This window comes from Caloenas nicobarica, chromosome 10 (assembly GCF_036013445.1).
Source record: "Caloenas nicobarica isolate bCalNic1 chromosome 10, bCalNic1.hap1, whole genome shotgun sequence".
Lineage (NCBI taxonomy): Eukaryota > Metazoa > Chordata > Aves > Columbiformes > Columbidae > Caloenas > Caloenas nicobarica.
Genome location: NC_088254.1, coordinates 17429752 through 17445490, shown reverse-complemented (window position 1 = coordinate 17445490; position 15739 = coordinate 17429752). Strand labels below are relative to the sequence as shown.

The 15739-nt window shown below is 45.8% G+C and overlaps 1 protein-coding gene across 1 annotated transcript in view; it reads right to left on the bottom strand.

Annotated features, from left to right (window-relative positions):
* Window positions 1–605: 605 nt before the first annotated feature.
* The window catches only part of CHD2 (chromodomain helicase DNA binding protein 2), a 56479-nt gene continuing 41345 nt past the window's right edge, over window positions 606–15739 (bottom strand). The window contains exons 26-39 of the mRNA XM_065641335.1: window positions 14690–14865; window positions 13184–13225; window positions 12013–12152; window positions 11484–11622; window positions 11195–11345; window positions 9778–9900; window positions 9365–9493; window positions 8476–8616; window positions 7137–7271; window positions 6181–6359; window positions 5677–5776; window positions 4917–5133; window positions 4284–4533; window positions 606–4170 (exon numbers count right to left, since the gene is read on the bottom strand). Coding sequence (XP_065497407.1) covers window positions 3837–4170; window positions 4284–4533; window positions 4917–5133; window positions 5677–5776; window positions 6181–6359; window positions 7137–7271; window positions 8476–8616; window positions 9365–9493; window positions 9778–9900; window positions 11195–11345; window positions 11484–11622; window positions 12013–12152; window positions 13184–13225; window positions 14690–14865 — 2256 coding nt within the window. The 3' untranslated portion in view covers window positions 606–3836. The remainder of the gene's footprint in view (window positions 4171–4283; window positions 4534–4916; window positions 5134–5676; window positions 5777–6180; window positions 6360–7136; window positions 7272–8475; window positions 8617–9364; window positions 9494–9777; window positions 9901–11194; window positions 11346–11483; window positions 11623–12012; window positions 12153–13183; window positions 13226–14689; window positions 14866–15739) is intronic.

Below are 15739 nucleotides of genomic sequence, written 5' to 3'. Positions count from 1 at the left end.
GAAATGGCTTTAAACCTGCAATGTGTCTTGTTGTGTGGGCCTCAGTGTGAATGGGTGGAGAAGAAAAAACAAAAACCAAAGCAGTCCCCAAGATGCCATCACATCCCACTCACATCCCACCTGGGAAGAGGCAAGTCCTGCTCAACAGAGTGGAGAACACCGATGCAATGGAGCAGCACTTCTAGAGAAAGGGGAATTCTCCCCAGAAAGGGTCAAAAAGAAGTTTACACACCCCCAGAGATCCAGAAAACGTGGAGATTGGATATACACACAAATGCTGGTACCATTCCAGTGAAGTCTTGGTGGAAATGGGTGAGGAAATGCACGGCTTCTCCTGATGGGGTGGAAATTCCCATCCGAAGGGGTTTCCAAGTCTCTATCACCGCAGACTGTGAAACTATGTAAAACAGCCAAGAAGAACATGCTTATTCCTGCTCAGTGAAAATATCCATCTCAGCATGCCTGTGGCTTGCAGGAAAGGGCCCTGGGACCCCATAACAGCCCCGGTTTTAGGGGCTGCAGGACCCCCGCGGACACACCATGCTGGCGCGGTTCTGAAAATCTCAGTAACACTTTTTAATATACAAGAATCAAAAGTACAGCAGTTTTACAACGTAGGAAAATTTAATACATACTATATAAACAACATATTTACATCAGAAATCACTAGGACAGTGGCATTTTTTCACAAATATAAATTAATATTAATTACTGTTTTTAGTCAACAGGTTTAAAAGTCCACATTTTTACAGTAAGAGTCCTTCTCTCCCCGGAGGGGAGGCGGAGGTCGGGAGGAAACGGGTGAAAGCAGAATAGTATTTTTGTGTGGATCACCTACACTGTTCACTTAAGGACTTCAGAGAGATGTTAAGGATCCACTTTGGTTGGGCACCGCATTGTCTGTCCACAGCAGGTTTTGGTCTGCAGGACTTCCATCGTGTGAATTCACAACTTTACACCATTTCCAAAGGGGTCAGGCTGAAAAATTCCTTTTTTTTTTTTTTTTTTTTCTTTAAGTTAAAGAAAAACCCAGCAAGTTGCTACTTTTTCCTGCAAAGAGGCTAGAGGGGATCCCACAGCTGGTTCGGAAGGAAGAGCTGTACCAGATGTTGACACAAACACCGCAGTGAAGTTTATGGCTGTGGACCTGTCCCCTCCAATCCCACTCACACCCAAGTGACTGTGTCTGGTTATGGTCCCTACCTCAAGGGGACATCAAATGCATGCGTGTGTGTGTCTGCTCAGGGAGGACTTTCTCCCAAATCTAGTCCTCCAGCTTCATTAAAGCCAAACCCAGCAAAGACCCACCCGCCATGAGTGAACAAAACTATGTGACTTCAGTATCGGGCTAATGTGACAGCGGGGACAGCTCTTCAGTGGACATGGGTAAAGCTTTTGCTGTTCCACAAGAAGGAAAACCCAACCAACCTCATACCAGGAACCCAGGAGGAGCAGAAACCCCCATATCTGGGCACAGAAAATGCTTCTTGCTGGGGTTCAAAGTCTTCCTGCATCAACCGTAACACTGGTCTGGCCAGTATTGCCTTTTGCTACAAGTGTATGGCACGAACTTCCCAGCACGATAGCACCGCTTGGTGAAGAAAAAGAGCAATTCTCTTTGCCCCTCCAAGGTTTTTTCCATTTTCACATTAAAAGCTAATACCTCTGAAAAGAAAGGACCTCTTTGTCAAATACCACAGCAAGTGCGCCTGCAATCACAGCTTAGTGAGAAACGTCACAAAAAACACGCTATCTCAACACCTCATATCACCCAGCAGCTCCAAGGGGTCCGTGGAAGACTTGTCTCCTCCTGGGCAGGTAAACACAAGGGTAACACTTTCTCAGGGCAATTCAGCACTGCCCGGTTCTGCCCCCAAGGAAGCAAAACTGCCCTGCATTTGGTGGAAATCTTGCAAAATAAAAACAGAAGGGGAGCAAAACAATTCCAACGCGTCCCATTAAAGCAGTGGGTTCAGAAAGGAGTGAGTGACGGCAAGAGATTTGGGGACATGGGGGTATTAGTGTTGGTTTGTCTGCACCTTCCAAGGTGCTGGCTGGAGTTGGGAAGCCAGCCCTGAACACCCATCTCCCCTCAGACTTTCCGGGGAAAGGACATCACAGCTTATTCGGGTCAGATACTGGCATCTTAATATGAGGCCCAGGTCCTGTCCCCCACCAAAAAGAGGAGTCTGGAACAACCCAAACTTTAACCCTGAGCTCTGGGAGATGATGCGTCCCCAGACACCCCGCTCCAAGCAGCCCGGCTGCTGGGAGAGCTTTGTGGTCTCCAAGGATGTGACTCTACCAACAAAGGCCTAGGACCTGAAAAATCATCACCCAAGCTACTTCTGGCCAGCAAATCTGTGCACAACCCCTCCCACCACACCACAGTCTTCAGGCTGGACACTGTTCTGCATCATAGGCTGTGGCTCGAATACTTGGAGGAGTGTTTGCTCTGAAGTCCACTGAGCTGGGCTGCAGATCCCTCTTCTCCCTCTGCCATGCTGCGCTCTCAAAACATTTGCTTCCAGGATTTTTAAGGACTCAGTCCCAAATTCCTCATTCTCTCCCTGCTAACTTAGGTGCTAAGTCCTCAGGCACGTTTCCAATTTAGACAGAAGGTTGTTCAGTGCAGGTACTTTTAGCAAATCCGAGTTCCTGCTGACTGCTGGAAGGGTGGCAGGAAGGTGACCATTGGCTGCATGGTGATCAGGCCACTGGATCCCTATTTAACTCTGCTCTACCTTATCCTTTGGTTGCAGGAAAGGTTTGCAACCACTGTTTCACAAAGCGCAGAGAGGAATTACTTGCCCAAAGACTGGAGCACTTCAGTGGCAGGGAGATGAGGAGCTTCAGGATCCCCAGATGCCCAGAGCCACCTTTTGACCTTGCAGCTCCCAGCCAGCATCTGTTAGTTCCTGGACCATCCAAGCTGTCCATGTCAGAAGAAGAAGAGGAGCTTTGTTAGGAATTCCTGAGCCCTGTCCACTGGGAAATACTGCTCTCATTCCAGTTTCTTTCCTACTGGTCAGAAGTGAACTAAGCCTTTGCTAAGGAAGTCTTCACATATCCCAAAGCCCCGCAGAGTCAAGATTTGCCAGTTCCAGCCCTGAGGGGGAAGGAAGATGCCCTGCATCTTGCATCTCTTCTGTTGCAGGGGACAAAACAGCACTCAAAGCAGAGCCAGTTTCTTGAAATGGATAAAGACACAAGAAATGATCATGTGGCCAGAAAAGCAATGGATCGTCGCCAGCATGGCTGCAACTCCTTTGGAGTCACTCTGCAGGGACGTCGAGTACCTCCTTCAACCAAGCGTGGCTGCTGAGGGACTTTCCTGTCCCTCCTTTAACCAAGCTTGGCTGCTGAGGGACTCTCCTGTCCCTCTTTGAATATCTTCCCATTGCCCTGTGCTGGTTACACACAAAGCCCAGCCCAACCAGTTTATCCCCAATCCCAAAGCAGCATCTGTCATGTAACATTAAGTCAGAGCAGGCACGCAGCCTTCTGCACAGTCCCAAGCAGCATCGATCCGCCTTCTCGGTTTGGGGAAACACTGGCTGGGTATAATTCCCTTGGGTCCATTGGAATGGGGAAAACAAAAACAAAACAAAAACTAAACAAAAGAATGAGGCAGCAAGGCTGGTTCCAAACGTTCAATAGTAGAAGAGGGGAAAGGAAATGAGAATCCAAACCAGAACAAAGAACTAAGGAAAATCTTCCTCCAACTGCTCCTCCAAAATCCTCCTTGTCCCAGCAAGATGATAGCAGCATGTTCAAAGTTTCTTGTTGCATCAAACCAGGTATTTCAGACGTTCACTTTCCCCCTCTCAGTCACTTTATGCTTTCCGAATGCTCCAGTTATAATCTGGATTGTTTTTTTGTTCTAACGACCTATCCAGAGGTGACCTGTGATCGAGAGGTGACTTGGAATCGTGGGGGGATTTCTGAGAGGGAGGCGAGCGAGGGTCCGACACTGCAGGGTGAGGTGGAGGGAGCGGCTGTTTGTAATCTCCCGATTTGTCTGTGTGGAAGGACCGGTAGTGGTCCGAAGGTCCTTGGCCATGGTATCCCATGGGTGGCCTGTGATCAGACATCCGTCGGAAATCCTGCTGGTGGTAGTTCTGAGGCCTGAACTCATCGGATCGTCGACGCTTGGAATCGTGGTGGTGCCTGCAGAGAGAAAGAAGGGATGGAGATCAGTTCTCCAAGGAAAGCCTGGCCACCAGAGTTTGCAGCGTTGCAAACTCCTCCCAGCCTTTCTGAGATGAAAATGAATTAATTACCTATCGTAATAATCCCGGTGGCCTCTGTGGTCTCGGTCACTGTTGTATTGTTCGTATGGTCTCTTGCGGGAGAGGTTATTTGGTCTGTAGTTCCCGGAGCTCCGGTGGGGATCTCCACGAGATCGCCGATCGCCGTAGTGGTGGTCCTTGTACCAGTGCTGCTCATACTGGTGGTGCCGCTCCCCACCCCACATCTGGCTGCTGTTGCCACCATAGTTGAACTTTCGATCCCTCTGCCATTCTCCTCGGTCTGCAATGAAGAAAACACCAGTAAGTGTCTTTCATACTTTAGTTTAAGCTCATTACTTTGCTGAATTCTTTACAAAATGAAAACTATTGCTGTGCCCCTTTAGCTTTCTCCTCCCTAAACTATGCAGGCCCAATTTTATTCTTTGAATTTCTTTATGAGAAAGAAAGATAATATTTTAGCAAACATTATTCTGTCCTGTTCTTATACTCTTTTCATCGCTATACCATCATGTTTTCTAGTCCAGCAACAAGCACAGCGATAATATATGTTCCATCACATCACCTTTAAACCTGACCAGCCACAAGTGCCAGAACGATTTGTGTCTGAGAGCAAACAGCCATGAGGTTAGAAGGGATGGTTTCTCCTGGTTTTCCAGTGCTCACCTGTGTTGCTGAAATGTCTCTTGTTTGGATGGCCGTAGTTGTCACGTGGGTGTCCATGCATCTGCTGCTGGGCATGGGACGGGGGCAGGTGGATCTTCTGGGAATGAGGATTGTGAGGCATGTGAGACTGGGACATCACAGAATCGCGGCTGGAGCCTGAAGGCTCTGGGCGGAACGGCTTCTTCATGCTGGACATGTCCTCCTTCTTCTTCTGCTCCTGCAAGGTGCAAGAGAGGGTTACAGCTCAACTGCTCTTCCACCAAAAGATTCAAACTATGTGAGCAATGGCCTCATCTGCCAGGCTCTGGATTTGTCTGGAGACTCTTCATGCTATGGGCCACCTACCCCTTCGTGAGGGCTTTGTGAATCAACTGTGCCCAAGTGTGGGATGAACAACAACAGCGCAAGTGTGGTGGAGGACGGGCACAGCTCCGCCCCACACAGCTCTGCTTCTACATCCCAACTCTACAGAGCAGCACTCCCGAGCTTTTCACTCTAAAGGTCAACGCAACGTGCCACACCAAGCAATGGTTACTCCTGGTTAGAAAAATCGGGACAAAGAGTCCAGTGTTGTTAGGTAAGGGGAGAAATGCCACATGGAAGAGGATGCAAAGGCAACCAGGACTGTTTGGATGTTACGAGAAATCACCGACTGCCAGCAACAATAAAGCAAGCCCATGATAAGAGAAAAAAGTATCGACACTTCATGTGCAACAAGTATTAAAGACAACAACCAAAGGGAAGGCGCTTCAGATCCCACCTCCTCTTCCTGTGACCTTTTCTTATGAGCCATCTTGTAGAGTTTGTGCAGTTTTCTGGCATCGAATTCTGTGAACTTTGACACAAATATCCATAGGTTCCTAGAAGGACATGAACATTTTCTGTTAATTGGTACATCAGCAGTTTAGCTGCCATCTACTTTCAAACCAACATCAGACCAGTTCTGTCCTCTCTGGAAAACAGTCTCAACCCAGCTCAGGACAGGATGATCAGGAGAGCTGGAACAAAATTCTTCAAAGTAAAATAAAGAGGTTTGCAATGGTTTATCTAAACTAGTTCTGAAATCAATTTAAATGAAACCAGCACAGCTTGCAGATAAAACCCTCACCTGAGGCTGGTCATGGACTTAGTGGGCTAGAGAATGCAAGATTTTGCAGGTTAAATAAGAGGAAAATGGCACACTCATCCACATGAAACCCAGCAGCCTCTGACTACCATTTTTAAATATCATAGACCAGCCAAAGAAAACAAAATGATCCCTCACCTTCTCCATAGCTTGATATGATCCTGGTCAGTGTAGGCTTTAAGGCACTCTGAGATGCGGTCCCCAATTTTTAGCAGGCAGTTTCGTGTGTGCTCCAGCTGTTCTTGAACTGTCAGTCCCTTATCAGGCTTATCGAGTTGCTTCAGTGCTTTTTTCACTGGTCTCATCCTTTCCTTGCACTTGAAAAAGCAATAGAGAGCAGAAAGTGATTCATTTGGCACAGGGCTCTACACTCTTCCCTTGTTAATCAGACAGAGCTGGAAGAAGTTCATTAGCATGAGACATTAGCTTTATCAGACCATTAGGCAAAGAGAAAACAGCTATGAAAACAGCAATTTGTTAGACATGCTGCAGAAAACAATAAGGAAAAGACGAGAGTCTCCCCATCCCCACTGCCTCCCCCTTTTAGAGGGGAACAATTTGTTACTGCACATTATCTGCTCCTGTGCAGATCCCACGGCAGGCAGGGAAGCGTAACCGAGCATCAGCGTGCTGAACCAACAGCCCTGGCTGGCTAAGTGCTCACTCGATAGCCTCCCTGTCCATCTCCATCTGTGGTCACTTTAATCTATTGCTTTTACCCAAACTAAAAGACATGAGATGAAAGCACCATCTTTTTTCAGTTGTGTGCATCAATACTGTGCGCAGACATAAATCGGACAGGTTTCTGCTGCCTGACTGGACCTTTCACGCATCATAGAGGGAAAATAAAAAAGAAAAAAAAAAAGACAAAAAATAACACAGGACCTGCAGCAAATACAGAGATTTGAATTTAGAGAACTGTTTTTAAGAAGTGGTATTTCAGCGTTTCCCTGTGCAAGTCAGGCCAAGAGGAGTCTACTGTGACAACTTTTACTAAAAGGCTATTTTTACAATGAGCCTTGCAGGCACCTTTGCTGCAGGAGCATTTACACAACCAGGGAAGTGCCCTCCCATCTCCCCAGGAAAATACTCACTATGCTGAACGTTTCTTGGTCCAGATCATCGTCCTCGTCTTCTCCAATAGGGACGGGTTCACTCCCTGCTGTAATGTGGACGGGACCTTGCGATCTCTTCGCTTTACTTCCAGATTTGGCTTCACCACCTTTAGGCTTTACAAGGACAAATCACACACATCGCATGATGAGCCAGACTGCAGGATCCCAAGCGATCCAACCAACAACCTCCACAATATTGTTACTGGGAGCTGTTAAATCCCGGGCACTGCTCCTACAACTTTCCTCCCAAGATCTCAAACTGTTCAGCTGCAATGCCTCTATTTAGCTTTATGTCATCCCTGATGAAGCTGAGAGAAATTAGAGCCAACAATTTGGACGTGAATACAATATTCATACTCAAGGAGAGAAAAACAACATTGGAGACTTTGAAGAGAGGTTAAGCTAAAGAATATATATCCATTGCAAAGGACAGAGCTCAGAGTAGTCTCATGTGTATGAGAATCTGCAACTTCAGGTCATGTCACTAGTCCTCAGACCCTCTGGAAAGTAACCCCAAATCACAGCCTGTCAGTGTAAATTGACTTATTTTATTTATCTGCAGTCAAAGCCCTTTAGAGTCAAAGTCACACCAAAAATCACAGGAAAGCAAACTTTCCCCTACATAGGCAACACAACTTCTTGGTTTGCGCTTATGACCTCAGTGTCAAAACACAGTGGGCATGTAGTACATACCTGTTCCTTAGGCAGGTACTTCAGGTCATTATTACAGAAGCCTTTACCCCACTTCCAATCTGAACCCAGCCTCAGGGCAGTTGTACCCAAAATTCAAGGGTCATTTTAGTCCACAGCATACCATCGATGTTGAAACATTCATTCTGGTGAGTCCTCAACAGCCAAAAGGACAACTCACAGTCTCGATGGTGTGGACAGCTGGGTTCTTTGGGGTGAATTTAAACTAGAGAATACAGACAAGGAGCTGCCAACCCTCTGATAAATCACAGCTGAACAGAATTTTGATCTGAGTGCTCCAGGCTCTTCTCAATTTCTTCCTTAACATTAGCTGTTTGGCCATATCGCTGTCACAGGAACAGCTGTATTTTAAAGGCAGTCTGACAAAATCTCTTTCTTTTTGCTCACATTCCACCAGGCTTTAGGATAACATTGCCTTTTCCACTTTTTGTTGCAATTCTTCAGAAAAAGAATTCAGGAGGGCTGAAAAAGGGATACCACCTCACCCCACAGTGCTTCATTGATGTCTCTTCACACAAGGTCTTTAATGAATCATAAGTCTCATAGCTTGCCCTTCTGCTCAGAGAACTTCCTAGCTCTCAAACCACTCCTGAGAGTTACCACATACCTTCTCTTTCTTGTCTTTTGTCTTCTTTTTCTCTTTATCACTTTCCTTTTCTTTCTTAGTTGTTGTCTGTTTCTCCTTGTTCTCTTTGTTCTCTTTCTTCTTCTGTTTCTTCTTCACAGGGCTCTTATCCAAGCCATCCTCCTAGAAAATCAGTCATGGCACAGTCAGACTTGGAGTCCCTCACCTCATGTACACTTTCTTCCATAAAACTTATATCCTTGAAATGCAGGCAATTTTTGAGCTCCATCCAAGTTTGCCCTCACACCTCCTTAACCAGACAGCGAGCCCTGCTTAACCAGCTGCAATCCACCCAAACCTTGACAAAAGGATATAATAGATGAGCCCCAATCTGTAACAAGCTGGCAAACTAGATAAGTGCTGCTTTCCTATGCCAGCCACGCTCAAGAACGCTCAGCCCCTAAGGTAGATACTGATCAGCACATGAACAAAAAGCCTTAGACTACAAGCCAAACCACTCAAAGACAGAAGGTTTTCTAAGCAACAGCATGACCTTGATGAACTCCAGCTTCACCACTGGCTGACGTACTGACAAGCAGAGGGAAACAATTCTTCTTTCTCTCCTTTATAAGGGCAACAGGCTTTGCCCTGAGACAACCTTTCCTCCAAGTCAATATGTGGACGTGTGTGGCCATTCTAGGATCTCCTAAAACACTTAAAGCACTAGAAGTGTGACTGGTAAAGGTCCTTCTTTCACCTCGAGAGCTGTACATATGTTTTTGTGAGTTTGCCAATCTCCTGTGGGAAGCACCATGTAGCTCTCCCCAATTCCACAGGGCATTTGCTAGGGGTGCTTCTCAAGTTGAGTTTCTGCAGTAACAACATCACTCGAGGAGATCTGGAAAAGCCGTTACCCACCGAGCTGACTCACCTTGACTTCACCTTCTTCTGACTGGTTGTCAGAGTGCCGAGGAGAGGACAGTTCATTCCCATGCTCATCTTTGACTTTGGGCACCTTGTTCTCTTTCTTTACTCGTGGTTTCCTCTTCTTCAGCTTGCCCTGGTGAAAACACAGAAAAAGTCAGGGCAAGCAAAGAGCTAGAGCTTCTTCCTGGAGACATACATCTCCCGAACATCTTGCATGAGCCTGAGTCCTTCAGTAAGTGTAATAATTACCTGCCCCATACTAATTATCATTAAAGTACCACAATGCAATCAGACAACAGACAAGTCCCTGTTTTTTCACATAAATGATGTTCAGTGACCTGGGAACACAGACTGTCTCCTGCCATCAGCCAACCCCTCTCATCCTGAAACCCCCAGAATCCAGCAGCCACAACTCACCTCTTCCCCATCTTTCATGTTTTCTTTCTTGTCCAGATCTTTCTTCAGCAGTTTCAGTAGATAATCAACTCGGGTCTGGAGCTGTTTTCCCTGAGGTTTCTTATCTGTCTCAACAGGTAGAATCTTTGACAAAGAAGGGAAAAAAATACACCCACATGAACCCATCAAAGTTCGACAAAAGAGATACACACTCGTAATAGTCCTTCCAGGCCCAGCAAAGGGTTTGAGATGCTGCATCTTCTCAGGGAACAAGAAGGCTCAAGCACTTCTTGCAGCTTCCACACAGACTCTCCCTGTGTAGCCAAAAGCGAAGCTCGTAGCAAGCATCCCTCCCCTTGGCCTTTTGCAGAAGGCAGCTCTCTAGATTCTCTATGATCTTTCTTGTAGGTGAGCAAAAAGAAGAAAAAAAACTTTGCAAACTATATTTGGGACCTTGAGTTGCAAAATTGACTCCACTCTCCTTGACACATCAGATTTGTTTGTGACAGCCTTGTCACAGCAGGCTGGTCCCTCTGCTAACCTGAGACATTGCTACAGCGATGATACAGATGCAAAATTTTTAGGGGAAAAGGCGGCTGCAAGGTGCCGCTTTGTGGAGGGAGTATCTCAGTTGCCAACTAGGTTATCTTCATACTTCATTGGAAATTGGGTGGCCTGTCTCAGGCAATTGTTTCCATTGTAAAATGCCTTTCTGAGCTCCATGTAGGAGGGCTCTCAGCCACAGCCTGATCTTTGCTAAAAACACTAGTGGGGATGTCATGGGAATGTAACATATTGGCAGCAAAGCTGGTGTAGAGATTCGTGATGTTCCCCAGCCCTGTGTTGCAGTTCACTCTCCTTTCGTTGTGCGGACACAACAGACGGCAGCTTGTTTTTAGCCTGGATTATTTCAATGCGGCCCCCAAAACCAGTTCTGATGGGAATGAGTGAGGAACAAAGGAACCAGATGGAGGTTCTCTAGTTGGCTTCGCTGCCATAGCCAGTTGTGTAACTAGACCCTCAAAGCTAGCACAGACCAGTCTTGACATAAGCAGTTTGAAATCTGTGAAATATTGTTTCCACACAGAAATTCAGACTCAGCTTCTTGTGAGATGCTCAAGGAAATATCAAGTCATGATCATGCAATGCACTCTCTATACTGTGCATGTAACCACACATGTCAGCATTACCATTTTCTTCCTGCATCAATGTGGTTCATATGGTAATATTCAGAGAAAATTTACTGCCAATCAAATAACACAACTCTGCTTTCCATCAAGCATGCAACATTCTGTGGAGGTCACTGTTTTCCTCGTTATTATTTATTATTATTTTTGGAGTGGTTACAAATGTAAACGTCTGTTTCTGGAGTAAATCAAACATATTCTCTATGATAACTGCAATGGACCCAACGCAAGCAACAAGCAAAGCGACCTACCTTATCAGATAACTTCAATTCCGGATCTGTTTTAATTAGCTCCCAGTTTCCATAACCATGTTCGTAAATTCCCACTAACAAGCGGGAATCCTCCTCCACTCCCCAGTCTACATCAAAATGGGCAGCTTTGACACGGCACGTCAGGCGGTACCTGAAGGCATTTCAAACATGAGCTACTTTTAATGCTGCGGAGGATAAAGCAAATCCACATATCTAGGCTATTCTCTTTCCACTACAAAATTCAAATTCCCTGAGCCTCTTTTTGCATTGCCTACTTAGCCAAACTCACTTCTTCCTTTCTTCGGGATCTGCAGGAATGGATTTATGCAGCATTTCAAACTCTTCTTCATGCTGGATGATGGATTTCACGTTGACTTGGACACCAGAAATTTTGATAGTAGGGCCTCTTCTTTTTCCAGGGCCTTTACCTGCTCAACAATAAAACACAGCAACTAAGAGAACTCTTACAAAAAGATGTGTCTCAGTAAAAATGTCTAGACACAGAGATCAAGACCTTGCCTGCAACCTCTTATTTAAGCATAAAGCTGTCTGCTAAAGCAGGCCCAAAATATAAGGTTTTTTTCAGTAACTCACTTAGATCTGCAATGCAAACACCTCTCGGTATCATTTTTTAAAAAATAGATCTAAGTACGCTGATGCTGTTGCTTTAGTAGTTTCGTTCAGCTGCAACAGGCAGAGACCCAGCGGGAAATCCAGCCCAGCCCCTTGTATCTTCAAACCAACAGCACAGAACAGCCACACATAAAATCATAAAATAGTTTGGGTTGGAAGGGACTACTGAAGGTCACCTTGCTTACCTTCACCTGGATTTTCTTTCAGCTGCTCCTCGTATTCTTGCATTGCCGACACACAGCTGTTGTGGATGAGTTCCCCTAATCGTTTCAGATCAGCCACAGACTTATCTACCAGCTCAGCATCCCGGGCAATACACTCCAGCCTGGGAAAGGGGAAAAAAGAATTGCAAGTTTTGGATTTGATACAGCATATCTCCTCCCAGACGCTTCCTGAGCAGTTGTTTCATAGCTTTTGTTAGTCAATGCTGTGTATTTATGAACATATGAAACCTGCAAGAGTTGAGTTTGTGCAGGAAACAACACAGTTTTAGTCTTTTTTGAGGTCTAACAGCTGCAGAACAGTGCAGATGCAGTTTAACTGTTCCAATCCTTTGGATATTTTAGTATTAAAGCAAAGCTGAGAACTGTCTAGCTTGGGCACAACAGGCACTCTCTGTGACTGTCCAGTGTTCCTCTGTGCCTTCCCAGTTCCATATTAACCCCCTTTGATGGTCCAAAGCTGCCATCTGCTGTCCCTTTTGCCTGGCTGAAGTCAGTAATGTCAAGGCCCATACACAAGCCTTGTGCTTCACAACAGAAGAGTACAACCAGCTGAAAAAACAGTCATTTATCACATGCAGGGATCTCTGCTTCGGCTCCGAGACCTCAGCGAGGGCTACAGCTCTCCAGACCCAGCACGTGCCCATCTCATGGTGGGGCACAGAACCTGTGCCGGGCTCTGCAGACCCACGCTCAAGGACGCTGTGTGCAGCTCTCCTTCCCTTCAGGAGGGATACAACAGCGAGAGAAAGATGCTCTGAATTCAGTCGTGAAGCTAATATGTACAGAGAAGCTTGGCAAACGCTTTGGGCAGCTTTTGCTGTTCAGATAGCTGCTCCCTCTCCTTTCTAGGCAGAGTGGAAACGCCCCAAGGGCCAGGCTCTGCCAGGATGATGATGCTGTGTACGGCCCGGCGCCACCACTGCTCTAAGCTGCTTTTTGGCCAGCGTTCATCAATGCCCATCAACTGAGACGTGAGGGACTGTATGGCAGCGCTTGGGTTACTGATCAGATGACAGCGAGGCTTTGTGCCATCCATGGAGGTTGTGTCCAACACCCACAGTGTATGTCTGTGCTTAGAAATAGGACGACTCCCCACGATAACGCTCTGGAGCAGGGCCAGGTTAGGACTTACCTTTCAAGAGGCAGTCCAAACTTCTTGTAAGCCTTGATAAACCTAAGCAAAAAAAGAAAAAAAGAAAACAAACTAAACCAACTACAGTATCACAAATACGGTTGAATGTATTAATTACAGCCTGCCACATTATCAACCTTGCATTCCACGCTGATTAGTTAAGCATCACTCAGGACTGGGAAGCCTAATTCATTAGCTCCCACAAAGAGTTTTGTGACTTTGGTTGGAGAAGAACACAGCATTATTATGAATCTTGGATGTTTGACAGATGAAGAAAAAAAGAAGAGGAAAGTCATAAGTGTAGTGTAAAAAAAAAATCTGAAAGAAAGCATTGGCTCACAACATGTTGGTAATTATTAACTTCATTTTTCCAAGAAGAAAAGAGGCATTAAGTCAATGTCATTTGTAATTTTAATGCTCAGGCTATAAGCATAACAACCCCTCATAGAAAAGCCAAATGTGGTGCAATCCATCACGGAGGTTTTCAGACGAGGATTGCTATTTATTTTTATGTCTTATTTTTATCGCGAAAATCACTGCCATGGATAACACACAACGTGAGGGCAAGAGTCAGACACTGTTGCTGCAGCTGAACAGTGCCTTGTGCTGGGAGTAAACCCAATGGCTTCAACTACAGATTATTTTTAATAAGAGTTATTTTTTCCTTTTTTTTTTTTTCCATCTTGTGCTCTTTCAGCTGCTTTCTGCTGCACCACAATAACCTAAATGGCTGCTATAATTCACATCACAACCCTTCCTTCCTTCTCTATGGCTTCGGCCTCGATATGGGGCAGCTAGCACAATCTGAAAAGTCTGACCATCTCCTGTTTTAAAAATACATCAACTCAGATACAGAGAAAGTCAAGGAAAACTCAAAATCCCCTCTTTTCCATCTTCGGCTGAACATCTGGGCAGAGCCATAAGACAAAGATCTTTGGGAAAGGCTCAAGAGTTAGGAGACATGAGAAGAAAATAATGCTCTGGAGTTCAGTCCCCAGCTGACTTCAGGGACACAGTGCAGAAGAGGATACACAACTGCTGGGATCAGCTGGACCGGTGCTTCTCATGGGGTTATTTTGCCAGAGTTTGGCTTTCACTTAAAGCTTAAGTCAGCAGAACAGCTGCCAGAAAAATGTCAGGAAGGCCGGAGTCCTTGGCTTCTCCAGCTCTGTGTCTCATGGCACCTAAGACCTCACATGTAATTTGGAATTAGTTCGATTCACTTGTTCCAGGAAGGGCAGTTACAAGAGGGATTAATTTTGGGAAGGTACCTGCTTCACTGCAGCCTAACTAAAGACAATCCAGTCCATTTTGCAAGGACCTGAATGTTAAGGTCATCAGCTGGGAGCAAACTGGATTCTATAAAGGTGCAAAAGCTGACCCAGTGAACCAGCTCCACCTAAACCACTGGCACGCTTACAGCTGAACTCCTCCTGGATTGTCTTCTCCACCTGCATGGGATTTCTATATTTGTTTTCTGAACTGTCTCTTGTGCACAGCACTGACCTCCTGATTTCAGCATCAGTAAATCCTTCCACGGTATCTTTTCTAACACTCCGAGGACGCCCCCTGCGCTTTGGTCTCTTCTCGTCATCGGTATCATCAGTCTCACTTTCTGATCCAGATGATCTCTGAAGCCTTCTCTTAGTTTCTGCATCTGATTCACTGTCATTTGTCTGAGCCTGTATGTACCAGAAAAAAAGCAGTACAGTTAAAAACTGCTAATCTGCCAACCTTTTCTGTCCCTCCCAAGCGCTGGCACTATTTCATGTCCAGACTGTAAAACACCTTGGCGTCTCTTCCTGACGATGCAGAAGCCCAAGTAACCAACCCAGAGAGGCTGCACACCCTTCCAGTTTCCAGCTATCTAAGGCTCTGGTGGTGATCTTCCCTTTAGAGCCTTCTAGACAGCAGTTTCACAATTGCATTCTGATTTCCTAAGGTAGACGATCCATTAAAACACGTTGATTACCGTGGTTTTGTGCCACAGTCTCTTAGGCTGTTTCAAAAAACAGGGCTCCTCAGAAATCTGGAATCAACCGACATGAATTATCCTTCTCTCTAGTTTCCACTTTAATGTTTTTCCCCAGCTTATCCCAGAGAACAGTTCATAACCCCTTAAAGTCCCATATCCCAGAAGAGTTTCCTTGTACAGTCTGTTTTCTGTTGGATTGGGGTAGATCCCATCACCTAAAAAATAACTTGGGAAGACACCATCTCTTTCGCCTGCAAGAGACACATTTAGGCAAAAGGAGCCCAGGGAGCTAGAGAAGCCAAAGAAAAGAAACAGCCAGAAAATGGCATAAAGCGCAGTAAAATCTGCATTAAACAGTTGGATATTTTGCCCTGTGCTCACTACAGGTTCTCTTTATTTCATCTGCTAAGATAAGTCATACCAGATCCACCACGAGCCCTCACACTGCATTACAAACCATGGGCCCAATGCACGATGCCAACAAGAGGTTCATGTGCTGCCTCTGTGCTTCACTCCTGACCAACTTTGGAGGAGGGAAAGAAGCACTCAGATGCCAAGAAGGCTTCCCTTGAGCGTTTCCT